The sequence below is a fragment of the Ictalurus furcatus genome, chromosome 7, assembly GCF_023375685.1.
Source record: "Ictalurus furcatus strain D&B chromosome 7, Billie_1.0, whole genome shotgun sequence".
Classification (NCBI taxonomy): domain Eukaryota; kingdom Metazoa; phylum Chordata; class Actinopteri; order Siluriformes; family Ictaluridae; genus Ictalurus; species Ictalurus furcatus.
In genome coordinates, this window is record NC_071261.1 from 34,005,503 (window position 1) to 34,032,471 (window position 26,969).

Here is a 26,969-nt window from a genome sequence, read left to right on the forward strand (position 1 = left end):
AGGGTTTCCTGGCAAGGCATTACAAAACGGACAGCTATGTCATACCAGCTCATCAGCGTCAAAAGGTTACTGAGCTCCCTGCAGTCCAGGTGAGGGGAGGTACCGAACAATGGCTCCAAACTCTTTGTGCCACGCTCTCAAAAGTCTCTGACAGAGGACAGGTGGTGTTAGTCGTGTGTGAGGACGTCAACACAGCAAATGCTCTCAAAGACAAAATTACAGCAGAAAACAAACATTCAGTTACCATGTACACGATGAGCGAGAGCCACAACATTGAGAACCAGGAGTTCAACAAGGGACACATCATCATTACCACTAACCTCGGAGGACGTGGAACAGACATTAAGGTTACGGAGGAGGTTAATCGCTGTGGTGGTCTCTTTGTGTTACTCACGTACTTCCCCAATAACCGAAGAGTCGAGAAACAGGTCTTTGGGCGAACAGGTCGAAAAGGCACCCCGGGAATGGTCCAGTTAATACTGAACCATGATCATCTAGCCATGGCCTACCGAGGACATTCTATTGAGGTCATGAGGAACCTCAGAGAAGAGTATGAGGTTAATCGAATAAAAGACATGGAGAAGGAGAAACTAGCTGAAATTGAATTGAAGGAAGAGCTGTTCTCCACATTTTGTAAGTTCCTTAGTGACTTTGACAGGCATTATAGTACAGAAGAGAAGACAGACCTCTTTGAAGTTAAAAAGAGGTCTGAAAGGACTTTGGAGTCCTTTCAGAGTAAGATGGACTATCACCCAGCCCTGAACGCTTTAAAAGAGTCATGGGGTATGTGGCTGATACTTCACACAGACCAAATTAACATACAGAATGACCTCACTGAATTGAAAGAAGACCTCATCCAGCACTTGCTAGATACAAGTAACAAACTTTTACAAGGTCAGAGTGAAAACTTTTATGACCTCATTCAGCAGGCTTTAGGACGAACTGCCTTGCACATTCAAAACAAAAACAAAAGGGGCTATGGAGCGAAATCTTACTGGAAAAAAGCCTCTGACTCCGACAGCTACTACAGAGCTGTTGCACTGTATAACCAGGCCTACATTACCATTAACATGGCCAAAGAAGGCTACAAAAGTGAGGCGCGTTCCTTACTTGAGGAGGCAGAGAAAGCCATAGATGTTTACATATCAGAAACGACCAACACACTGAGCTTCTGCTCCTTGTCCATTAATCGAGATTTTGGACCGCATCATAGCGGCAGCTGTAACTTCCAAATACAAATGCAAGCGAGGATGAACATATTTAACTCATGGAAGCGAAATATCAAAAAAACACTTGACATGCTTGGATCAGGCGAAGGAGACTTCAAAACTGTGGATTTGACTCTTTACAACTTATGCACTGGGGAGGATTTTGTGTCTTGTAGTGAACTCGGTCTCTTTCGTAATTATGGCCTTGCAGTTGTGTTTGAGGTGGAAAAAAAGCCCCAATTCTCATTTGATGCCGTGATTTGTTGTTTTCTTGGTATTGTTCAGGTTGTAGCAGGAGTTCTCGTCTGCATGTTGTCAGCTGGTTCCATGTCCTCATTTGGCCTTGGTTTGATCTCTGAAGGTGTCTCTGACATGATCAGTGGGGTCATGGGAATGATAAATGGCACATTTGATTGGGCATCATGGGCAATGTCTAAAGCAATTAGTATCGGAATTTCTTTGGCCTGTGGGGGATTCAGTGTTCTCAAAAGATCATTCTCCTCTGTGAAGAATGCTGCAAGTAATATACTCAATGGCACAAAATCCCTAAAAAGTGTTGCATGTAGTGCTCTCCGATCAGGAAAAAAACTGTTTGTTTCATCATGTAAATCAGCCAAATCAGTGTTATCATCAATAAGTGTAAAGAACTTCACACTGACTGTGGGCCAACTGAATTTAAAACATGCATCTAAATATGCCGTTCAGGAATTGGCTATTCAAGGGGTAAACACTGCTTTGAACACATGCATCAATAATACAGTGCAAAAGACATTCCAACAAGGATTTCGAGTTACTTTCAAAAACTCTATCTGTTCATCATTAAAAGAAAATAAACAGTTTGGCCGAGCGCTCAGAGATTTCATTAGCTCAGGAATTCCAAAGGCTGCCTTGGAGAAAAGCTCTGGTTCTTACAAGATTAGCAGAACTCTAGAGAAGGAAATGAAGGACAGTATGGATTTCTACACGAAACTTGTCATGAATGATCTCATAGTAAACTGTAAAGAAATACATCAGGTGATTAACATACTCTCACAGGTATGGGACAAATCAGCAGAGTTTGTTGCACATCGCTCTCATGCCTGTATCAAGATGCTTCTGACAACCACAAGCATTTCCACCACCATTTATGAAATGTATTCCTCCATTCCTACTAAACATACCATTGACAATAATTTTGTTCCTGCATTTTTGAAGACCATGAAGGAGAAACCAGTATTTGAGACATATGACAATGATGGACGGGACAAACTGGAAGATGTGGAACGTCTTAAAGATGAACTCATTGACTTAGTTTCAGACATTCTTTCCCAAATCATGGTGGAGAGTTTTTCTGGGTTTGCCACAACCATGTTTACAAAAACATTCACTCAAAGATTAAACTCTGCTACTGGAAAAGTGGTTGGTAATTTGCTGGGGAGGCATGAAACCCAAAGTTTCTTTGTGAGTCAGCAGCATCATTATGATCTGAAATCTGCCTCTAAATGCAAGGACAGATCTTTGACTGAAGAAGAACGAAATGAGCTCACATGCTACGCCAATAATATAACTGATGAACATAAGCCAGCAACAGCTTTAGAAGTCCATGTCTTGACAAATAGTAACTTGCTGAATGGAAAAGGAATTTGTATAACTGTAGTAGATCATAAAGGAAAACTTCTCACAGAGGAGACTTACCCAGGAACTGATCCAGCAGCTGGTACTATCAAACTTGTGCTGACGAAAACACCTCTGACTTCTCCAGAGTGAGTCAAATCTTTATTTAACTGTAAAAATTATAAAATATTGTTCTTTATTGGTGCTCTTGTATACATTATTGTATTTGTGTCTTACAGAACAAGAGGAGTATTGAGTAAACTGACAGACAGGGTTATGGGAAAAGACACTGAACAGACTGGCCACATTGATATTATACGCCCTGATGGCTCTCGGGAAACTGTGAACTCCTCAAATCACAACTGTCTTTTTCATGCTGTCGTTCAAGCAACAAGTAATGACCCAAATGATGTTGTAAAACAAAAAGCTGTAGAACTTCGCAACAAAATCAGTGATGAGGTAAGTAATTATTAAGGAGCAATGAAATATAGAAAGACTAGTGTTTATCTCCTGAAGGTAAAACTTCTTAGATGGTTGCAGTGCTGGTTGAGTTGAGTGTGGTAATGGCTTTGGGGTAGAAACTGGTAGGTAGTCTGGACGAGCTTGAACTCTCTAACCTTTTTTTTTTTTTTTTTAAATTTATTTATTCATTTTCATATAATTCATTTTCACGTGATTCATTTTCACGTGATTCATTTTCACGTGATTCATATTCATGTGATTCATTTACATGTGATTCGTTTACCTTTTCTCTTCTCTCCTCCCTTCCCTTCCCCAAATATTTCATTGAGAAGAAGAAAAAAAAACAAAAAAATCAAATTGAGCAACACAGAAGTAAACATTCACAGGCCTTTTTTCTTATACTAACAAAGGAAAACAAAATTAAAAGTACCATAAATAAAATAAATAAATAAATAAATAAATAAATGAACAATAAATAAAAAATTAATCTAAGTTAGGAGTGTATACATTTACAATACCTGTCTTTGCATTAGAGTACCCCTGGTACAGAGAGGGTTAAAGGCCTTGCTCAAAGGCCCAATAGCGGCAGCTTGGTGGTGCTGGGGACTGAACTCTCTAACCTTCTAATCAGTAACACAGAGCCTTCAACCACTGAGCTACCACTGCCCCATTACAATTACAGTGAGCCACGTGGAAAATTTATAACTGTCTTGGCTCACTGGGTATAAATGTTCCTTAAGAATAATAAAATGAGGAAAGGGTAGTGCTGGACCAGCTTGTAAACACTGCCCATCTTGTTGCCACAACATACTCAAATAAATTTTTTAAAGTATTGCCATGCAATTGTTCCAGAGGTAGATTGGCGAGGGTTTCACGGACAGGAGGTGGGGCCTCGTAGAAATGGAGGTCTCACAGTCTCGCATGGCCCATAAGACTATTGGAAGCCAAAAAGGTAGCGCAAACTTCACACCATTTTTCTTGCTGGGACACACCCAGTCCAAAATCCCCTGCTGATTGATCACCATGGCCAATCCACCTTTGTCATTCTTTTGACCCTTGTACATGATTGTGAGCCATATTGTGAACCATAACTGCTCCATATAATATGTGCACATCCTGTTTAAACACCTAAACTTAACCTCCTGACACCTTTTCAACACTTCCTTCTGAACCAGGCTTAGGTGGGTCAAGGACTACATGTTGTCCAACTTGCACATTCGCTGATGTATACCTGCTCTTGAGTACTAGTAAGCATTCAGAATGTCAGCTCCAAGAGCAGTAGAACCACAGAGATACAGAGCACCTGGCTCAGTCTGTGGGCCATCAGTTTGGAAGTGCCCTAGTTCCCCCAGCCTAAACAGACCTGGGCAGACCCATTACAGCTCTCAGTTGAACTCTGGGAAGGAGCTAAAAAAAAAAGAAAAAGTACTGTTATTTGGGGTTTAGATTGTGTCCCTAGCAAGCCTTTTCTGCTTCCAGTGTCTGTATCTTACTCTCCTACTAGCATTTGTGGGGGAAAGGCACATCTAGGAGGTGGGCCCGTGAACTCCAGTAAAGCTGAAAGTATGGGCAGTCTCTTCTGTTCTGGTACCACAGTGGTTGGAGTTTTGGAAGAAAGGTGGATGGTGTGCCATGTACATGGGTCCTCACAATGACATGCCATTTTCTGCCAATTGGACAGCATCAGTGGGCCCACTTTCCTGTTTGTAAACAAAAAAGACATTTCTAACCTGGTTAGAAATAGAGGTTATTACTCTAGCAAATGAGAGTAATAAAGCAAATTATAATTTGACTCATGTCCATTAAGATTTTTTGGGGGAATCAGACTGACATTAGCTAATATGTTACCCATGTATTATTATAGATTAGCACTAAAAGTGCTATTCAGCTAAACAACACTTTCAAATGATGTAACTCTCCATGGTCCTTATTGCTTGGTGCTAAGCAGTGCTCTAGCGTGCAATGATGGACATGTATATACATCTCATGGAAACTCTGAGCATTTATGTTGGAGAGAAATTAATGTAGGCATACAGGTCTGTTACAACTTTGCTGTTTGTGTCCATGTTACATTTTGTTTTATGATTACAACATCAGGGACATTGTTACAGTGAAAGCCAAGCGTGCTACCCAAACAAATACTATAAATTGTTTGGCTGGACAATGTTGGATCACTAAATGTAGAGCACATAGGTTTCTTTAAGCAATATAAAGTTGGCATCTTAGTTAAGTTGTAAGTTAAGTCTGTTAAGTTCTTAGATAACACACATTTTTACCAATTTGATGGTAAGATCTGAGATGAAATGGCCGCTGCAAAGATGGAGCAACTTGGACTAGAATTATCCCTCCAAATTGCCTGTAAAAGAAACCATCTTCTATTGGCACGTTGGAAAGGTGTTTGATTCAATATTATGCAGAATTTAATAAACAAATCCTGGCTTGCATTTGAAAATCATTGAAGTTGGAATTGTGTGGGAATTGTGTGGGAATTGTGTGTTAGAGGAAGATATCAGTGTGACATGTCTCGGAGGTCCGGATTGATTGATCGCAGCAGGGATTCCCAATGGTTGAATTATGTATTGGCATATATCATGCTGGCTAATATAGCTTTTGGGTGAAAACAGGAAAACAAGATAAAATCATGAATTCTACTAAAACACAGGCAGTAAGTGATACAGTCCCGTACAACAGAATACTACATACCATGACAAATTATATTTGAAATTATAGTTCTCTTTCAAAAGGTGAGCTTCACACTGTGGGAAGTGCCCTCACAAGTGACCTTTATCTGATTTCTGTGTGAAATCATGCCTATTTATAGGCCTGCTGTGGTCAGGTGACCTGCATTTCGCACGTCGCGTGATTTTAAAATGGCGCCTGTAAACTGCGTCATCAGCCTTATTATCTTCAGTGAAGACCGCATGTCAGTTGTTTATGTGAATGCCCCTAAAACTCTTCAATTTCTTTCTATTTTTTCAAAAGTAAAATATATATTTACTTTTCTGTCCCTCACTGCTTTGTGAGTATGAGTCAGATAGAGTTCAGGAAGTGTGTTGCTCCTTGCACCCATTTTATTACAGAGTGGGACAGACACACTTTACTATTGCTGCATGAAGTGTTTGGAAGTAGATCATGCGGTGGCAACCCTTGAGGGGACTGACTACGCACATTGTGAATACTTCACAATTAGGCAGCTCCACTCTTGGCTCGGTCTCTTCTCAGCCGAAGGGAGTTGGGTTTCGTTGCCTCTGGGCTCTGGGCCGGCCACTGCCAAGGCAGCCAGCTGGCTTAGGTCCTGAGGATCCCATATGGATCTGGAGGAGGAGCCAGAGACAAGTGCTGCTCTATCTCTTGCTCTGTACTCCGGATCAGACTCTCCGCTTCAAAAACGGAGGACAGCTCTGAATTATACAAACAGCTTATACAAAGTGATCACTAGGGCTATAAAAAAAAAAAAAAAACTGAGTTTAGACTGGCCCAGGGAAGAGGAAGTGGCTCATTGCAGGCTGGACGGACACTTTCAGTGAAAATAAATCTCACACACTGCAGAAAACTCACCTTGTTTCCAGAGGTACATAATGAAATATCACATTTCTGGGGAATACCTTACACCAGCCGTGTCGGATTATTCAGCCATCATGGGGAATGAACAGTACAGGTATGTGGCTATGCCGAAGGTGGAGGAGACGTTTGCGAGCTACATCTTTCCATCGACGGCAGGGAATTTAGGGGGGCTAGCTTTGCCATCCAAGCCATGTAAGGCCACCTCGGCATTGGTTGGGAAAGTCTATGCAGCAGTGGGTCTCGCTTGTGGATCATTGCATTTAGTTAGTTACGGTTACATTTATATAGCACTTGTCTAGACACTCAAAGCACTTTACATAGTAATGGAGGGGGGATCTCCTCAACCACCACTAGTGTGTAGCATCCACCTGTATGATGCAACTTCAGCCATAGTGTGCCAGAAAGCCCACCACACACCAGCTATTACTGGAGAGGAGAGAGTGATGTAACCAATTAGGGATTGGGGCCATGATAGAGAAGGGTGTCGTGGAAATTATACAACACTCGCAGACTCGTCCTCTGAGGTAAATAAAGGTTTATTACAGAAAGATTGTTAATACAGGATAGAAGAAGCTGTATAGAATAATGAGAGGGCTTGTGCTGAGGCGCTTGTGCTGAGCAACTACTATATATGAAACGCAGAACATGATACACTTCTGTGTACCGATAAGAAGCAGTTTGAGGCAGTTCAAACAGGCTTTGTTTCAGGGTCTTAGAAGATGTGCAGACGAAACTTGAACAGAAGAACATGTTTGTGTCTCTGCATGCAGATAAACATTCTATACTGATCTCACTGACATGACATGGCCTTCTTAGGTGTTATCATTAGATGAACAGAACAAGAACAAAACTATTATAAAGTAAAGATGAATAATTTCCCTCACATTTCCCCCTTTTTTATCATTGCAAAATATGATAACTAAAATTAACAGAAAAATTACTATGCTTTGAATACATCAGAACTTCAGAATCCTTTCACGGTTCAACTGAATTCATCATAAAACAGACATAATGAAGGCATTAGGGCTGTTTTTTGCAGATATAAAGTATCTTGTGGTCAAACAAACTCATTTAGAGTGAAATGAGAGTCGTCATGGTCAAAGGAATATTTACAATAGGTGTGAAATGGATGTCAATGAGTCGTCATCGTCAGTGTTGCTGGGAGGATCTAGTACCCAGTAGGTTTAGGATACAAGTCAGGTTCATCATCATAGGGATTGTAATCAGTCTTTGTCAACATCAGCGTTTGGTCATTAGTGATTTCTACGAGCGTGAGAGACTGCTCCGAACTAGAGAAACAATACAAGGCAAAATGAGCAAGAGAAGAAGAATCATTGCTATTGGTAGACAGATGGTTAATATCCATGAGCCCCATCCCCCGAGTACTGAGTTCAGCCAATCAAACCCCGTCTCACTGGTCTGTGGAGGGTTGCATATCGCAGACCGCATGTGTTCAATGATAGAATAACCATCATGTGTCTGTGTGACGAGGGGACGTGTGACGTTGTGTGGGTAGCACTGTTGGTAATGATTCTTATGACCAAAGGTGATACAGATCAGTTTACAGAGGTGGCCAATATCTTGGCATACGGGCTTTTAACTACTAATTATCGTTCAGTCTGCAGCAATAGTCTACTAAAGAACTTCACAGGCTTATGTGGGACCGATAGAAATCACATCGCCTTAGGCACTTAGTCCCATCACCACGATCAGATAAATACCAAATTTGGGTAAAAGTGTGTGCGTCATGCACTCTTTCTGCCACAATGATGTGATTGGCATGATTGATCAATAAGTCTTCCACCCAATAAACTTCAATATCGTGCTCTGGTTTATCTCTCCAGCTTAAGGGTCTACCCCGGACCCCCAGTGTTGTCAGGAACGGTTCCAGTGATTTATGAGTTTATTTCTGTGACAGTGTTTACTAAAAGATACCACCTATACCAGGAGAAGGGTTCACAATTAGGAATACGATTGTGTGTATGAGTGGATGTGTAAGTTGACCTCTAATAATTTGTGTCTAGTCTGCAACATCAATCTGCAGTCAGGGAGCTTTGGGGCATAAGAGGTGAGGTCACGTCGACTAACCTGCCCTCTCTGTCCTGGCCACGAGGCTATATATTACACACTAATGAAGTTCAGTCCTCCTAAGAGTACAGTTTCCCTGTCGTCCAGCTGGAAGCACTGCCTTTAGCTGCTTGTGGAAAGAGTGCAGAGTATAGGACAGAGTTGCAGCTGGTGGCTATGGCTCAGGTGGTACAGCGGGTTATTCACTAACCATAGGGTTGGAAGTTCGATTCCTGGCCCACATGACTCCACATGCCGAAGTGTCCTTGGGCAAGACACTGAACCCCAAGTTGCTCCTGATATCAAGTTAGCTCCTTGCATGGCAGCTCTGCTACCGTGTGCATGTGTGTGAATGAGACACAGTGTAAAGTGCTTTGGATAAAAGTGCACCATTTACCATTTGCACAGTAATTTAACATTGCATCATCACATGCTGCAGCGTCGGGAAGAGGAGCTGTCACAGGTCCTATTCTTGTATGTAGAGGTCTCCCAAACAGTATCCCAAAGTGGTCAAGCCCATACTAAGCCTGTTTCAGAACAGCATTTGCTCCATCTGTTTCATGGTGTCCCATTTTCTCTCTCTACCACCCCCCACTAGCTGGATAATATGCACAGTGCTGCTTTAAGTCAATACCCAAATCTTCACCCACATACTTAAGGGCATGGCTCACAAAAGGTGTGCTATTATCACTGGAGATTTTTTGTGGGAGTTCCCCATCTAGGAATTACTTTTCTAAGCAGCGCCTTTGCTACCGCGTCCAAGTCCTGTTTGGACATAGGGACGTGGCCTTCTCTACCTTCAAATCTCAACCCACGTTATGAGTTGTGCAAACATTTTTTTTTCCAGAGTAATTAGAGAAACCAATGCTTTAATGCAGATATCATTCCCCCTTTTGATGCATGGTCCCTGCCATGCGTCAATTTTGAAGAGAAGGAGCTGTCCTGGGGGCACCGCCAAACTCCATCAACAACTGTGCAGCCTGCTTTGTGCCTCACAGCCTTTTCTTCCACTGTAGCTCGTGCTTGGAGGTCTGAAAGCTGTAAAGAAGGAGGGATTATTTTATTTGGAGTTTTGGGACCATAGACACAGCTGCTTGCTTTACAGCACCGTCCACTCGTGCATTACCTAGGGAGACAGGATCTGATTTGTTATTGTGTGCATCACATTTGCATACTGCAATAGCTTTAGGGAGTAGGACTGCTTCCAGCAGCTCAGAGACTAGTTTGTGGTGGACTATGTGTGTTCCTGAACTCGTCAGGAAGTTCTTGTGTTTCCAAATTGTCCCCAAATCATGAACTACCACAAAGGCATATCTACTGCCTGTGTAGATATTTACTGACTATCCCTCAGAATGTCTTCATGCCTCTATGAGGGCATACAGTTCGGCTGCCTGTGCTGACAGGTTTGAGGGGAGACTTCCTGACAGACCATCTCGTGTGCGGTTACTTCTGCATATCCCACTCGATTTTTACCTGTCTCTGGGTCACGTGACACTGACCTGTCCACAAAAAGGATCAAATCTGGGTTTTCCAACAGAACATCCTTCAGGTCGATTCTAGGAGAGCAGAGTTCGTCAGGCAGTACATCACAGTCATGTGGTTCCTCGTCTCCCTCTGTTCGAAGGAGAGTAGCAGGGTTAAGGACAGTACATCGTTTTATAGTGACATTCGGCATGTCTAGTAGTGTTATGGTGCAGCCACTATTGGGTGGAGAGGTGTGAGGTCTTTTATTCAAGCATGAGTAGTGACACTATATATAATATAGTTTGTATATTATGTAAGCCATAGAAAATCACTAATTGGATGTGACAGGTATAGGTCAAAGGTCATAATCATTATAATTAAATATAATGACAGGTCAAAGGGTCATCATAATCACTTATAATTACGTTAAATCCGGTTCCGATGTATTCCAGTTGTATTCCAGACACAAGCACACACAAGTTGTTTCCTTTCCTTTCATAGATTGTGATACGCTCATGAGTTAGGCCTAGGTCAAAAAGGTCAATGATAATTATTGCTGCATGTTCATAGCTATAGCTTTCACACGCATATAACCCCCGCCCCTCCCTGCTTAGGTTGTTAGTTGTTTTCCTGAGTTAGGCCTAGGTCAAAAAGGTCAATGATAATTACTGATGCATGTTCATTCCTATAGCTTTTCCTATAGCTCCGAAGTAGTTCCGCAGACACACACCACACGCACACACATACACACACACATACACACACAGACACACACACCACACGCACACACATACACACACACACACACACACACACACAAACGCTCACACATACATAAGGATGATGAAAAATAAGTAAATGATTAATAATGAATTTCCATACACATCCAACCAAAAATATCACACACACACACACACACACATATTTATGAACCTGTCTATAAAAGCGAACACTTCGTTAGTTGGAAAAATCAGCAGAGTCGAATAGTTCGAAGGGATTGAAAGAATTTCCAGACTCTATCCTTCAAAACTTCCAAACACCATGGATTACGCAGGAACTTGGTTCTAAAGAGTCTCATGCACACAGAAGTGATCGTTATGCATTTAAAAGGATCGACCTTTGTACTTTCCAGAATTTCTTCTCTGAAAGCTATACACCCCTTTCTCAAAATCTCTATGTCGTTCACACAGTATTCTGCCATCTCTTTCTTGAAATCTAAGACTTTGTCAGAAACCGTTCTGTACCACTTAAAGAAATCTTCTCTATCCTTAGGCATCATGCCATCTACACCATAAAACTTAGGGTCAGGATACGGTCCTACGTAATCCTGATGTTCTACGGTGTTCCAGAAATGGGGAAAATAACCTTTATTGCTTTCCGAAAAACCCATGGCTTCTGGATGCTGCTCAATTTCATAGGTAAGAACGATAGACTATCAATGCAGGACTGGCGAAACGCCAAAAATTTTACCACCTTGCGCTATGATTTCGGGTGCGATTCCTTCTTTCACTAAATGGTTTAACAAAAGGTATGAATCGAACCCTCTAGCATTATGCGCAATAAAAGTGTAACCGTGGTACGTATGTATTACACCGAAACTTTTTAAAGAAGGCACTGACGCAATCATCCCCTTCAGCCACCCACTCCTCTCCCTTAAAATCAATACAGCATTATGAAATTGGCTACATGAGTTCCTGTTTCCTGCCTAGTCTCGAAATGGTAAAATACATAATCTGTATTTTCGCGTTCTTTCCTAGCCCGCTGTATAAAACATCTATGCTCGATATCCTCGTCGAGTTTTTGACCACAGAGCATGCATTTCGGATGTGTGCACTCATTTTTCTCACGATTAGAAGGTTTATCCCTTATCACACGTTTACATTTACTGCAGTAGAACCCCGTTTCACACTTAGAATATTCGCCTTTGCTCGACTGAATCTTCGCTTTATGTCTCTTGAAACCGTATCGGGATCTACACAATCTCTGACACTCTGGGCATTTAGTTACATTCTTTGGGTCTTTGTAAGATTCGGGGTCGTGACAAACGTTGCAGATATATTCGCATTTATGTTTCCAAAAAACGTCAAACCCTGAGTGACAGAAATGACAAACATGACTCGTTCCTAAAAGTCCGATGATACTTTTAACTCCATAATAGTGGTTGCCATGCAAAAACAAGTAAATCGTTTTTCGTGGGGAGTCTTGCTAGTTTGAAAGAAAGAGTAACCGGCTTTGCTGACAGAACAATGTAAGATTACGATTTTACAATTCAAACGACTCTCAAATCTCGATACGTCAGCGAAGCTGACTGCGGTGTTTACGGATAATCCCACATCGTGTTGTAATTGTCTAGCGATTTGTTCGGTTTCAAAATCGTTTTGTTCACGGTTCAAAAGTTGGGTGACACACAAGGCGAAACAGATGTTGTCTCTGTTGTGAAAAATGTATAGATGCTTCATTTTCTCCCGCATGGTTTCTGAATTGAATATATCTCCTATTTTCCTTCTAATTCCACCGCCCCGAGGTGGACGGATGATCTGGACAACTATTTCAAGGGTATCATCCGTAAAAATTTTGCGTTTACTCTGAATTACATTTTCGAGCATGGTTAGAAAAGAATGTAAATCGATGACACCGTTGTCTAATTGAACGCGTGATGAAACATGGACCGTATCATGTCTGATTTCAATGGTGACCGCATCCTCAGCAGAAATTAAACTATTAGCAATTTCAATCACACTGTTTAAAATCTCTAAAACATAATTATAAAAATCTGCAAAGCTGTCAACGTTAGCAATTGAAGAAAAATTCACTCTTCACCTAATCTCAGTGTTGCTGAACCTTTCACGATTAATTATCCTAATATTAGGATCTAACCCACCCCCATCTTGCTCAACTCGGATATCGGGCGAATGCATGTTTTCCGTTTGAGAATTTTGGATATCGGGCGAATGCATGTTTTCCGTTTGAGAATTTTGGATATCGTGCGAATGCATGTTTTGCAAAGGATGGTTGTACTCATTATCGTTTTTCGAATTTTGTGTTATATTGACAGGGTTTTCGATTAAGTTAACCAGACTGTCATTTATCCTCATAAGACTTTGATTAAGTTCGTATATCATATCATGAGAAGATAACGGTCTAGGTTCCTGAGTGTTTTCCTTAGTTGAGACGGTATTCTGTTCGGGAGATAATGAAATATTTTCATTGAGTTGATTCACCGCTTCTATTAAACATGGATTTATCTGCATAGATTGTCTTTGTTCGTTTAGGTTATTTTGTAAGTCTAAAAGACATTGATTTAATTCGAAAAATATGTCGTGGGTCGCCACCGGCAAGCTTGATACAGTTTGACTGGAATTTCGGCTGGGGTTTTCATTTTGAGTATTGCTCTGTTCTGACGATCTTAAATTTTCATTCAACTGATTGACTGCATCGATTAGATCAGGGTTTAATTGTACTGAATGACCGTGTTCATTTAGGTTATTATGTAACTCTTACAAACATTGATTTAATTAAGAAAATATATCGTATGGCGTCACCGGTGTGTTTGTTACGCTGTAATTTGGACTCTGATTAGGTCTCTCACTAACAACCTGGTGTGACGGAATTAAACTTTCATTCAGCCGGTTGATCGCGTCAGTTAAATATGGGTTCAGGTTTGTGTACGGATCACGATGTAACAGACCATTTGGTTTCCATCAAAACAGAAATCATGCGGTGATGGATTATTTTCGGTTCTCATTTTTTTAGTCACTGTATCCGAGCTGCATTTTGCTCGTTTCTGCGCCATATCTATCATACAATTTTCTGATCAACTTTATGTTCACTGTGAGACAACTATTAAATTTTCAAGTGTGTTGCACAGTAAAGGGACAAAATCCGTACCTCGACCAGATTCAAATGAAATATCAAGCTGCCCAAAGTTTTCCAATAAAGCAGTCTTTGCATGGAAGAATTCACGCCACGCTGTACAGATCTCCTGCAATTCGAGATCGGGTTGAATGTCGGCTTCCGAGTTGATTTCCTCTCGATCTTCTACTGCATCAAAATTTTCGACATCACTCATATCTGTAAGACACAGAACAAGTGAAAGAGTTTTTATTTTTGTTTTTATTTTTAGCTGGGTAAATAGAAGGTAAAATATACGTCATCTCACCTGAGGTATCTCCGCCGTAAGCACTGATAGTCCCGACGCCCTCATCTTCTGAATATGACACAAACAAAAAGTTATAATTATGTATGAAAGACTGTACAGCATGAAACATTCATGATTTTATGTTATGACTTACGTGTAGAGCTCAGATTCAAAAGGCTTCGATCAGATGTCTCGGAAATTTCATGGTCAGAAATTATGACGACACTGTTATCTACAAACCGTAAAGCAAATAACACATACTTTTAGTACCTTAACAGTTCCCTTTCTAGCTCGCTACACAGATCTAAGAGACAAAATGTTATTACCTAGTAGACTCGCATTTGTTTGATACGTTATCCTATACACTAGAATCAGACCAGCTTCGTTCGGTCTTGCTCTGTAATATAAGTGCATTGAACATTACATTTAGATATAGTATCGTACCCGTTTACATAATGACCAGATAAGGATGATGATTGTTGTATTCAGAAAGAATAGTTTTAAATTTATATCAATATCAATAGCAAATGGATAATTACATAAACATTGTATTTCAATTTATTATTAACTATTTCAGTTGTTTAAAATACATCTTCTTACCTGCTGAGAAATCCATGGTGTTTGGAAGTTTTGAAGGATAGAGTCTGGAAATTCTTTCAATCCCTTCGAACTATTCGACTCTTTGCTGATTTTTCCAACTAACGAAGTGCTCGCTTTTATAGACAGGTTCATAAATATGTGTGTGTGTGTGTGTGTGTGTGTGTGTGTGTGTGTGATATTTTTGGTTGGATGTGTATGGAAATTCATTATTAATCATTTACTTATTTTTCATCATCCTTATGTATGTGTCAGCGTTTGTGTGTGTCTGTGTGTGTCTGTGTGTGTCTGTGTGTGTGCGTGTGTGTGTGTGTGTGTGTATGTGTGTGCGTGTGGTGTGTGTCTGTTTGTGTGTGTGTGTCTGCGGAACTACTTCGGAGCTATAGGAAAAGCTATAAGAATGAACATGCATCAATAATTATCATTGACCTTTTTGACCTAGGCCTAACTCAGGAAAACAACTAACAACCTAAGCAGGGAGGGGCGGGGGTTATATGCGTGTGAAAGCTATAGCTATGAACATGCAGCAATAATTATCATTGACCTTTTTGACCTAGGCCTAACTCATGAGCGTATCACAATCTATGAAAGGAAAGGAAACAACTTGTGTGTGCTTGTGTCTGGAATACAACTGGAATACATCGGAACTGGATTTAACGTAATTATAAGTGATTATGATGACCCTTTGACCTGTCATTATATTTAATTATAATGATTATGACCTTTGACCTACAGTGAGGGAAAAAAGTATTTGATCCCCTGCTGATTTTGTGCGTTTGCCCACTGACAAAGAAATGATCAGTCTATAATTTTAATGGTAGATTTATTTGAACAGTGAGAGACAGAATAACAACAAAAAAATCCAGAAAAACGCATGTCAAAAATGTTATAAATTGATTTGCATTTTAATGAGGGAAATAAGTATTTGACCCCTCTGCAAAACATGACTTAATACTTGGTGGCAAAACCCTTGTTGGCAATCACAGAGGTCAGACGTTTCTTGTAGTTGGCCACCAGGTTTGCACACATCTCAGGAGGGATTTTGTCCCACTCCTCTTTGCAGATCTTCTCCAAGTCATTAAGGTTTCGAGGCTGACGTTTGGCAACTCGAACCTTCAGCTCCCTCCACAGATTTTCTATGGGATTAAGGTCTGGAGACTGGCTAGGCCACTCCAGGACCTTAATGTGCTTCTTCTCGAGCCACTCCTTTGTTGCCTTGGCCGTGTGTTTTGGGTCATTGTCATGCTGGAATACCCATCCACAACCCATTTTCAATGCCCTGGCTGAGGGAAGGAGGTTCTCACCCAAAATTTGACGGTACATGGCCCCGTCCATCGTCCCTTTGATGCGGTGAAGTTGTCCTGTCCCCTTAGCAGAAAAACACCCCCAAAGCATAATGTTTCCACCTCCATGTTTGATGGTGGGGATGGTGTTCTTGGGGTCATAGGCAGCATTCCTCCTCCTCCAAACACGGCGAGTTGAGTTGATGCCAAAGAGCTCCATTTTGGTCTCATCTGACCACAACATTTTCTCCCAGTTGTCCTCTGAATCATTCAGATGTTTATTGGCAAACTTCAGCGGGCATGTATATGTGCTTTCTTGAGCAGGGGGATCTTGCGGGTGCTGCAGGATTTCAGTCCTTCACAGCGTAGTGTGTTACCAATTGTTTTCTTGGTGACTATGGTCCCAGCTGCCTTGGGATCATTGACAAGATCCTCCCGTGTAGTTCTGGGCTGATTCCTCACTGTTCTCATGATCATTGCAACTCCACGAGGTGAGATCTTGCATGGAGCCCCAGGCCGAGGGAGATCGACAGTTCTTTTGTGTTTCTTCCATTTGCGAATAATCGCACCAACTGTTGACACCTTCTCACCAAGCTGCTTGGCAATGGTCTTGTAGCCCATTCCAGACTTGTGTAGGTCTACAATCTTGTCCCTGACATCCTTGGAGAGCTCTTTGGTCTTGGCCATGGTGGAGAGTTTGGAATCTGATTGATTGATTGCTTCTGTGGACAGGTGTCTTTTATACAGGTAACAAGCTGAGATTAGGACCACTCCCTTTAAGAGTGTGCTCCTAATCTCAGCTCGTTACCTGTATAAAAGACACGTGGGAGCCAGAAATCTTTCTGATTGAGAGGGGGTCAAATACTTATTTCCCTCATTAAAATGCAAATCAATTTATAACATTTTTGACATGCGTTTTTCTGGATTTTTTTGATGTTATTCTGTCTCTCACTGTTCAAATAAATCTACCATTAAAATTATAGACTGATCATTTCTTTGTCAGTGGGCAAACGTACAAAATCAGCAGGGGATCAAGTACTTCTTTCCCTCACTGTATACCTGTCACATCCAATTAGTGATTTTCTATGGCTTACATAATATACAAACTATATTATATATATATGACACTTAATGTGGTACCAGAAGGGTCAATTCTGATTAACCTACCAGGTCTCTGGATGCCACCACAGCTTTCTCAGCTGCTGCCACTGCACGTACACACGGGGGGAAACCCTGCAGTGACTCGATCCAACTTACCTGAGAATGAGCTGTCCAACCTGTTGCATATGCCATCTCTCTGAGCTTCTAGAATGGAATCGTTTAGAATGAAAGTTCTGCGATATGAACACATACCTAGGATAGAGAGAACTTGTTTCTTTGTCAGAGGCTTGGGAATCTTCTGAATGGCAGATATTCTGTCAGCTGAGAGTTTCTTTCCCTTTGCAGAAATGTCATGCCTTAGAAATATCAGTTCTTGTTGTACATACTGAAATTTTGAGATACTGGCTTTGTGGCCTTCTTGCTTGGCAAGATGCTGCAATAATTTAATCTAGTCAGTTTCACAATGAGCCCTGGAGAAAGCATTGGAGGTGCTAAGCTGTCTTTTAGCATTTGGTTGTATATCATTGATGAATCACAAGTGAGTGAAAGTGTAAGGACGTCCATCAAATATGAATGCAACTGATTGTTTCTATCAAGAGTTATTCTGAAAAATGCATTAGCTAAATCTACGACTGAAAATCATTTGATATTTGCTGGAACCTGGCTTAATGTAGTGTAAGAATTTGGCACGTCTGGAGCTCTCTGTGTGACTGCTGCATTAACTTGCATATCTTGTACAAATCTCCATTCATCAGGTTGTAGGGGTTATTTATTTTTTTTGCTTCTCTCACTGGAAATATTGGAGTGCGCACTGGTGAATCAGGACAGAGAACAATGACCCATGCTTTTACTAGTGAATTAAATACTGGTCTAATGCCCTCAATTGCTTCTGATTTAAGAGGGTATTGAGATTGTCTGGGCCTAAAGTCAGAATTGGCGTGATCACGACTGGTGGCGCACTTATAATCAGGCCTATGTCAAGTTTCCCTTAGGCCCACAGCCCGAGAGGCACCTTCTTCAATTGTGGGTGTATCTCTAGGGGTGTGGGGCTTGTCCCAAGGTTCAGAAACATTCCCTTGTCATGACATATCACCTCCCGGTTACCCTTGCACATTTCCTGAGAGAATTTTTTATAAACTCCCAGCGTCGGTCTGTACCATATGTTGGAGGTGGGTTTTTGTTCCCAGTCTGTAATTTTCCCACTCTCACATAATCTGACCCATGGTCCCACGTTTTTCTTCTGTTTGTTCTCTATTTTGGCAAATGAGACATGAGGCGTTGATTCTGGCCACAGTTGCATCCTGCTAGTAGGCCTGATCTAAGAATGATTATTAATGCCAAGCAGGCAAAGAAGGAGCGGTCCTGATGGGACATGGAGGGAGGTATCAGGGGACATGAGGTTGTTAGGGCAGTTAACACCCAGTATTATTGTAGAGCCCCCCCTATCCAATGTCTTCCCAAGTTTTTAGTCTTCTCTAGTCAGTGAGCTGTCACAGGGCAACGAAAATGTGATGCTTTCCCTCCAAAAGAATGTGGAAAAGTTAACATCACTAAAAGATCATCTGGCAGCATGGAAACTACTGCCAAATGTGTCTCCATGGGTTCTGTCCAACATAGAAAAGAGTTACCAGGTCCAGTTCAGAGCTTGACATCCTGGTTCAGAGGTGTGCTCACCACAGTAGTCAGCACAGAACAAAGCCTGGCGTTAGCACAGGAAATAAGATCCATCTTGGAGAAAGGGGCCATAAAACATGTGGCTTTTTACAGCCATTATTTCCTGGTCCGCAAAAAAGATGGGAGTATGCGTCCGATTTTAGATCTGCGTCATCTGAACCATACTTTTCGGATATACAGGTTCAAGATGTTGACGCTCAAACTTATCATTCGGTTCGAGGACAGGTTTGTGATAAAAAATACATATTTCCACATAGAAATATTTACCAGTCACAGGAAGTTCCTGAGGTACACATTTTTAAGCAACATGTACCGATATTGGGTTCTTCCCTTTGGTTTAGCATTATCCCCTCACACCTTCATGAAATGCATGGATGCCTCTCTGACTCCCTTACGATTCCAGGGCATCCATATTCTAAACTATCTGACGAGCTTGTGCCTTAAGTTGAAAAGTATGCTTTCTCCAGTTCAGATGATGACTTTTCTAGGGGTTATATGGGATTCTGCTACGATGAGGTTGTATCTATCCCCAACATTCTTAGGGTCAATCCTATCAACATTGAGCAAGATGAAGCCGCATCTGGGCATCCCCTCCAGTCTCTACGAGACTGTTGGGGTTTATGGCAGCAGCAGCCAAAGTCATACTGAAAAGTCTGGGGTTTGAGGTGAGGACGAAACCCTTGAGAGTAATCAGTGAAGCACGGCAATGCCTACATGCTCTAAGAATTTGGAGGTGTGCTTGGTTTCTAGTCTCGGGTCACACTCTTGGGTCATCTCCTTATTGCAAGATGGTAACGGACAGACGCCTCCCTCCTGGGCTGGAGTGGCATATAAATTGCGTAGTAATATGGGCCACATTTCTAGTACTGAAATTATGTCTTCCTCAGTTGAGAGGTCACCATGTGTTAGTTATGACAGACAATACAGTGGTGGTCTCATATATCAACATCCAATGAGGGTTACGTTGACGTTCCCTGTTCAGGCAGGTGCATCTAATTCTTCTCTGGGTGGCGGGAATGTTTTGTCAGTCAGTGCAACCGGAATGTGGGGGCAGACATCCAGTCAAGGCAGGGGCTGAGGCCCGGGGATTGGAGGCTCCATCCACAAGTGGTGGAGTCTGTATGGCGAGGTTCGGCAAAGCAGAAGTGGATGTGTTCACCTCCGAGGAGAGCTCACAAACACTCACAATTATCTAGTATTTGTGATTGACACAGAGAGAGAGAACACATAAATTGAGCTCTTTCGGACTCCCAGCCCTCATAGCTGGGGCATTATCAGAATTTGATCTTGCAATCTTGAATGCTCTCCTTTGCTCCTCTGCAAGACAAGTGTGACAGCAGGCCATTTTACTCAGGTAAGATCACGTTAACAAAGTAATGGCATTACTATTAGTACTCCACTAATAGGAAGTATTCCTTCAGGAAGGAAACTGGTGGTCCGGAATATAAGGAGGTAGCACACCATTGCACCTACCAGAAACCTACAAGACTACAAGAAAACTGTGTGGAGTAAACTGAGGAAAGCTGGCAGTTGTCCCTTGCCTGACATTTTGGTGGCTGTGAAATTTTCATAATATTATTATATAGTGGATCACTTTTGATTGTTGCTTTTGTGTTCTTGTCTATGTGGAGAATTAAGTTTGACTTGTACACAACTGAGGAAAATCTGACTAAGATGTAAACATCTGGCAAAGATTTCCCTTTAAGCTAACATTATTGTCTAATTAGCATCTTGAAATACTTCTTCAGGCTTCCGGATTGCTTGTTGCAATACATCACATTAAACTGAGACAGCAACTGAAAACTCGGGTAATATAATAGAAAAAAATATCTTCACTATTATGCTTTTGTTGTTACAGATTCTTGGAAAACCACACAAGTATATTGATGCTGTGAAAATCCAGAATATGTTCAACCGCACAAACAGCTCCAATAAATTTAAAATTGAAGCTGGATTAAGACAAGGGGACAGGGAGAAGTTTGTAGGGTATATCACTGGCAAAACTCCAGAGGACATTATTAAGGACTACAACTTGGGAAAAGTGGCAGAATACAAAAGGTATTTGAATTTACTTGATTTATCTTTTCTCACTAGCCTTATTTACTTAGGCTTATTTATTTGACTTTATATATTAATTACAAAATTTCTGAGGTGGTCTGGCAGATCCATATGTCATATGTCACTGCGAATTAGTTTTTTGCCCAACAAGTACCTTCATTCATGAAGAAAACAAATATATTTCACCAAAGTGAAATGGAAATGTTATTACACATTTAAAGTTGTAACTTTAAATTCTTTATATTTGTGTACATTGTGCATAAAATATAATTACTCTCCTGACTGATACCTTTCAACAAGTGAGATACCGTACATTCTTTGTAAACTCTTTGTGGACCATTGCTTCAGCAGTCAGATGTCCAAGTCAGAAACCAAGAAGGTGTCTTGATGAGACCAGCTGATCTTTATTTGGGGTTAATCAGAATAATTTCATTGATGACAGCTGTATGATAATTACTAGAGATGCACCGATAAATCGGCCGATAATCGGTATTATCGGATATTTTTCACTCTATGGGCTATCGACCGATAGTTTAAAAACATCCGATGATCAGGGCCGATTATATCCTGTCAGTGAAAAGAGGGCGGGAAAACACATCGAGTTTGTGCTGTGTGTAAAGAAGATGTCTCTTGTGTGGAATGATGACAAAACTGCAGTCTGTTATATCTGTAATCTCTGCACTGATAAAATTTTACACCAAACGCTGCAGCAGTGAAGCGGGAGTTTCAGCGTCGAGTAAATGTTTTTTTCTGTGCTGCTCGAGCTGAATTAAAGGGCCAGTACACCGTTGAAACATTTAAATGAACATGAGTTGACAAAAAAGTATATATTTTTAAAAGTACATCTATTACTCATTATATTAATGTGTTTTCTGTTGATGAGACCAGTTAATGTGATACAACTTGTTGAAATGGAGAGAATAAAGTTTTTATTTGCATTTCTTTCACAACTATTTTAAAAGTAATTATTAATTTAATAGAAGGCATATGTTAGATTTCACGTATCTCAGGAATCTCAGATTATGCCTTATGCCTGTCAGATTGTCCGTCATGCCTTCCAGCCTGTTTTACCATTAACTTCTATTAACTTTTAGAAAGTGTGGTTTACCGTGGAGCGTTCAGGCCTGGGGGGTCTAAAATGAACACACACTGACTTCTTACATGCTCATAAAGACACCCCACTTTATTCATGCAAACCAAAAGTATTTATACACTGATAACAGCAGTGCGTGGACGGTTTCTACTGGTGCAGGGGCCAGACAGATTGAAACAAAACACACAGCACATAGTCATAATACAAAATAAGTCCTGTGTCATGGTGACACGGAAATGCATGTGTATTTCAAGTATATAGCTATAATCAAGGATAGCAGTTGATCAGCTTATTTAAAGAGGTAATTAAATGAATACAAGATAATTAAATGAATACATTCATCATAGGTATTTGATAGCAGTTCATAATATAAAAGGGTACATGATAAAAGAGAATTTCCTTTCAGCATAAAATGCAGAACTATCTGTATCGGTTATCTGTATCGGCCGATATCACTCTGAATAATCGGTTATCTGTATCAGTTGAGAAATTTAGTATCGGTGCATCTCTAATAATCACTTTTGAACATGAGATTGAATGTGATTGGTTCATTCTGAACACAGCCACGTCGCCAATTATAAAAGGGTGTGCACACTTATGTAACCAGGCTATTGTAACTTTTTTTACTATTGTAAAATGTTTGATTTGTTTTTCATTTAAATTTTATACATTGTAATTTCACACTGAGGGTGGGAAAAGGTCTGACATGATTTAGCTTAGTTGCATTTTTTATATCACAAAAACCTGCCATTTTAATGGGGGTGTGTATACTTTTTATATCCACTGTATGTGTACATAATTGACAGTAAATCACTAACAATACTAAACATTGCCCTTTCCATCCAATATTATAAAGCCTTTTAGACATGGATAAACCCACTCCAGGAGTGGTTGAAGCAGACCACATTCCACCAAAGAATAGTTTAACTAAAGTCTATAGGCTCCTCAGGAGAAATCCAGAAATGGCAAATTCACTCAAAAGCAACAACAAGGCAGCTTATGATTTAGTGATGAGCATGAAGGATGACCAGAATGGAAGAAACCAGCTCTGCATGAACACCCTGTACTGGGATCATCGACGTGCGCTGACCACCGGCAGCAGTCCTGAAGCCAGAGCATGCAGGTCTCACCTCTTCCTGAACCATCCTGAACCTTTCTCTAGTAAAATTTAAGCTCCTAACATTAACTACCATGTTTTAAATGTATGTCCCCCAGACGATTGCTGACAAACACCTTAGCAAGTGGAGATATGGAGAAAGTGTTGAAGCAGTCATTAATATCAGCTCACCCGGGATGCTCAGACAGCATTCGGAAGAGTCTAGGTACCTCTTTGTTTTCTTCTTTTTTCATGTTTTGATTGAAACTGGGATCTTTCCAAATGTGGCTCAGGTGGTAGAGCTGGCTGTACACTAATAAGCAGGGTTGACGAGAGTCATTAAAGGTGAAATTTCAATCAGAGAGAGAGAGAGAGAGAGAGATAGAGAGAGAGAGAGGGGGGGGGGAGTCATTCAGACCTAACCTAACAGACTCTCTGTATCTGATTTTATGGCAGGTTTTAAAATTGCGACCCAGAATTCTGGACTTGAAACGACTGACACAAACAAATACTACAAGGATGGATTTATTAGTATGGTACATGAATACAACAGGAAGGATCTGATAAACCAAAACCAAACAGATCGCCTGATGAAGTGGGTGGAAGAGGAGAGATATTTGGACAGGTCTACACTGGAATATAGAGAAATAAAAGATGTTGTAAACAGAAGAAACACAGCCAGAACAAGGCCAAATTTTATCCGCCATGAGCTGTAATGTTCGTGTCAGAGTTAACGTAAGTGCTTGACTGTACAAAAGAAATTAACCTTGTTAAGAATGAATGAATGCCTTTTATTGTCACTATACACATGTACAATGAAATTAAGAGCCACTCCTTTTATGTTTCGTGCCAGCATGTACATAAAATAGACAAGAAGAATAAACAAGATAAATAAGATAAATAACAAATAAATAAACAGATAAATAAACAAGATGAACAAACACATAAACAAACAAGATAAATAAACAAGATAAACAAGATATTGGGGCGGATGGGGGAGGTACTATGAGATACACAGTTTTGAGACACTATATACATATACTGTGAAATCAGTACATGTATGTGTTTAGAATGATAATAGCTTTTGGGGGGGAAAAAATATTCTTAAATATATTAGTCCTTGTTTTGATGCACCTGTAACGTCTCCCTGAGGGCAACATATTGAACAGATCAGAGCCAGGGTGAGAGCTGTCCTTAATGATGGATTTTCCTCTGCTGAGGCAATGGGAAGTGTAAATATCCATCAGGGAGGGCAGAGGGCAGCCAATGATCTTCTGTGCTGCTCTTATTACTCTCTGAAGCCTCTCCCTGTCTGCCGTGGTGCAGCTACCGTACCACACCGTGATACAATATGTCAGCAGGCTCTCGACGGACGAGCGGTAGAGGATCAGCAGCAGATTGGGGTCCAGATTGTACTTCCTGAGAACCCTTAAGACAAATAAATCTATTTAAAACTTTACCTCTACAAGTACTGAAAATACAATACAATACGTTAACTTTTTTGTGTCCCTTTTGTGTTGTATGAAATCATTACTATAGTAATAAGCTTGTTAATTTTTAACAGATGGAACTAACGTGATTTTATCAGTTGAAACCCAGTGAGAACACACACTAAATCTTGTCTTACAACTGAATTGTGACCTTCAAACATGGCGGATGCACAGAGTGGCTGTGGGCTGTCTTCGGAATAATCTTAGACGCTTTATTGTTAAAATCACATTTTCAGATGAATACATAAAGTAAATAAATAAAGAGAGACTCAGAGTGGAGGCATATAGAGAAGATTCATACAGAGAGAGTCATTCAGAAAGGAGTCATTTACTAAAGAGAGAGAGATGGAGACAATCAGCAAGGAGTCATTTAGAGAGGAGTCACAGAGAGAGAGAGTTATTCAGAGAGGAGTCATTTAGAAAGGAGTCATAGAGAGAAAGAGAGAGAAAGAGAGAGAATATCACAATTTGCTGCAAAATATTTGACAGTATTATTCTGCCTATAGCTCTTCATGGATGTGAAGTGTGGGGCCCACTCTGTCAGGACGACTTCTCTAGATGGGACAAACACCCCATAGAGTCCCTACATGCAGAATTCTGTCCAAACATTCTGAGAGTGAAGAAAAGGACACCAACTAACGCACTCACAGCTGAATTAGACAGATATCCCTTATTTCTAAATATTCAAAAGCTATCTCTTAAATTCTGGACTCATCGTAAATCAAGCTCCTCTAATACACTTCAAAACAAAGCCCTTAAAACCCAAGAGCTAAGCCCTAAAACCGGTCCCCTCTGTCAGCTGGCTCTGAAACTCACAAACCCACCAACATCTAACAATCAGTTTCAGACCAGCTCAACTAAACTAATCCAAATTAGAGTAAACCAAATCATAAAATCTATTAAAAATGTCAGATTACACGATGAAGATCCTCTAACAATATTTTTGTGATTAAACAACACGACTACATTATACTCACAGCTCGTGTAGAAAACAGGCTTGCATGAACACACACACACACACACACACGTTCTTCAGATTATAGCTTGAGGAGATTTTTCCTGTCCAGTAGCATGTTTTGTTTAGGTTTCTCCATCGCCGCTGCCGTACCCTATCAGTAGTTGTGCTGTGAGTTTGCCGTCCTCGTGTTGGAATGGACGAGTCACAATCCAGACCTCAACCCCATTGAGATGCTGCGGTGGGATCTTAAGAGAGCTGTGCATAAACAAATGCCCTCAAACATCACTGAACTGAAGTAATGCTGTGAAGGAGAATGGGCCAACATTTCTCCGAAATGATGTGAGAGAAAATGCTTACTTCAAGTTATTGTTGCTGAAGATGGTTCTACATGTTATTGAATTATAGGGTGTACTTATTTTTTCCCCACCTGCTTTCTGAATGTTGGTTTACTTTCTGGGGAAAAAAACCAACATTTTGAAATCCGTTGGGTTTTTGTTGTTGTCACCTGAGCTTATTTGTTTTTTTATAGAAGTTGGTGTGGACCTCACAATTGTTATTTAGGCCCTGATAAAACAAACAAAAACAAAAAAAGACATTTAATAGAAAGAGGGTGTTCTTTCTTTTTCCCATGACTGTATAGCAGGAAATGTGATCTTATAGTAAGCGTGAAGCAAACACACTGGAATAAGGCTTGGTATGGACCACACAATTCTACACAGTGGGTGTTACTCAAACGGAAGACTGCGTCCTAGTAAGGCCACATATCCCGGCTGCTATGTCATGAAGTGCCTTTGAGGGGCATCTCAAGTTGAAGGATCCTCGGAAGGGAGCCTACGTTTCGTGGCCTTCATTCGGCAGATTTTGAAGGATGCATCAGCGTATCCTTCACATCCTCCAATCACCCACAATCCTTTGCATACATTCTGAAATTCATGAAAAACATTACGGGACACGAGTCGGCACTGAGCTCCGCCGAGTTTGTTATGAAATGTAAGACCAAAAATGTTTTCGGAGATGAAGGCATTCGTGTTTTCTTTCAAAGGGAACTCCACGTTGTGTTAGCTGAACGCAGTGGGAAGCGCCCTCGCACGTGACCATTATCTGAAGCTGGTGTAACATCATG

The 26,969-nt window shown here is 40.8% G+C and overlaps 1 protein-coding gene across 2 annotated transcripts; it reads left to right on the forward strand.

The window, feature by feature from the left end:
• On the forward strand, window positions 1-26,399 carry LOC128610571 (uncharacterized). Of its 2 annotated transcripts, XM_053629972.1 has the most exons (6): window positions 1-2,950; window positions 3,041-3,260; window positions 21,010-21,209; window positions 23,159-23,425; window positions 23,518-23,624; window positions 23,855-26,399. In XM_053629972.1, exons 1-6 carry the CDS (start codon window positions 246-248, stop codon window positions 24,112-24,114), a joined length of 3,759 nt encoding a protein of 1,252 aa, XP_053485947.1. In that variant the 5' UTR covers window positions 1-245; the 3' UTR covers window positions 24,115-26,399. The 2 variants fall into 2 exon arrangements, with proteins under 2 accessions (XP_053485947.1, XP_053485948.1); XM_053629973.1 differs by lacking the exon at window positions 23,159-23,425.
• Window positions 26,400-26,969: the final 570 nt, after the last annotated feature.

Bases quoted from the DNA above. Each gene is read 5' to 3' on its own strand.
- LOC128610571 (XM_053629972.1), top strand. From the start codon at position 246: ATGTACACGATGAGCGAGAGCCACAACATTGAGAACCAGGAGTTCAAC. The intron at 21,210-23,158 runs GTATTTGAATTT...AATATTATAAAG, and splicing joins AAAGTGGCAGAATACAAAAG to CCTTTTAGACATGGATAAAC. The intron at 23,426-23,517 runs GTCTCACCTCTT...TATGTCCCCCAG, and splicing joins CCTGAAGCCAGAGCATGCAG to ACGATTGCTGACAAACACCT.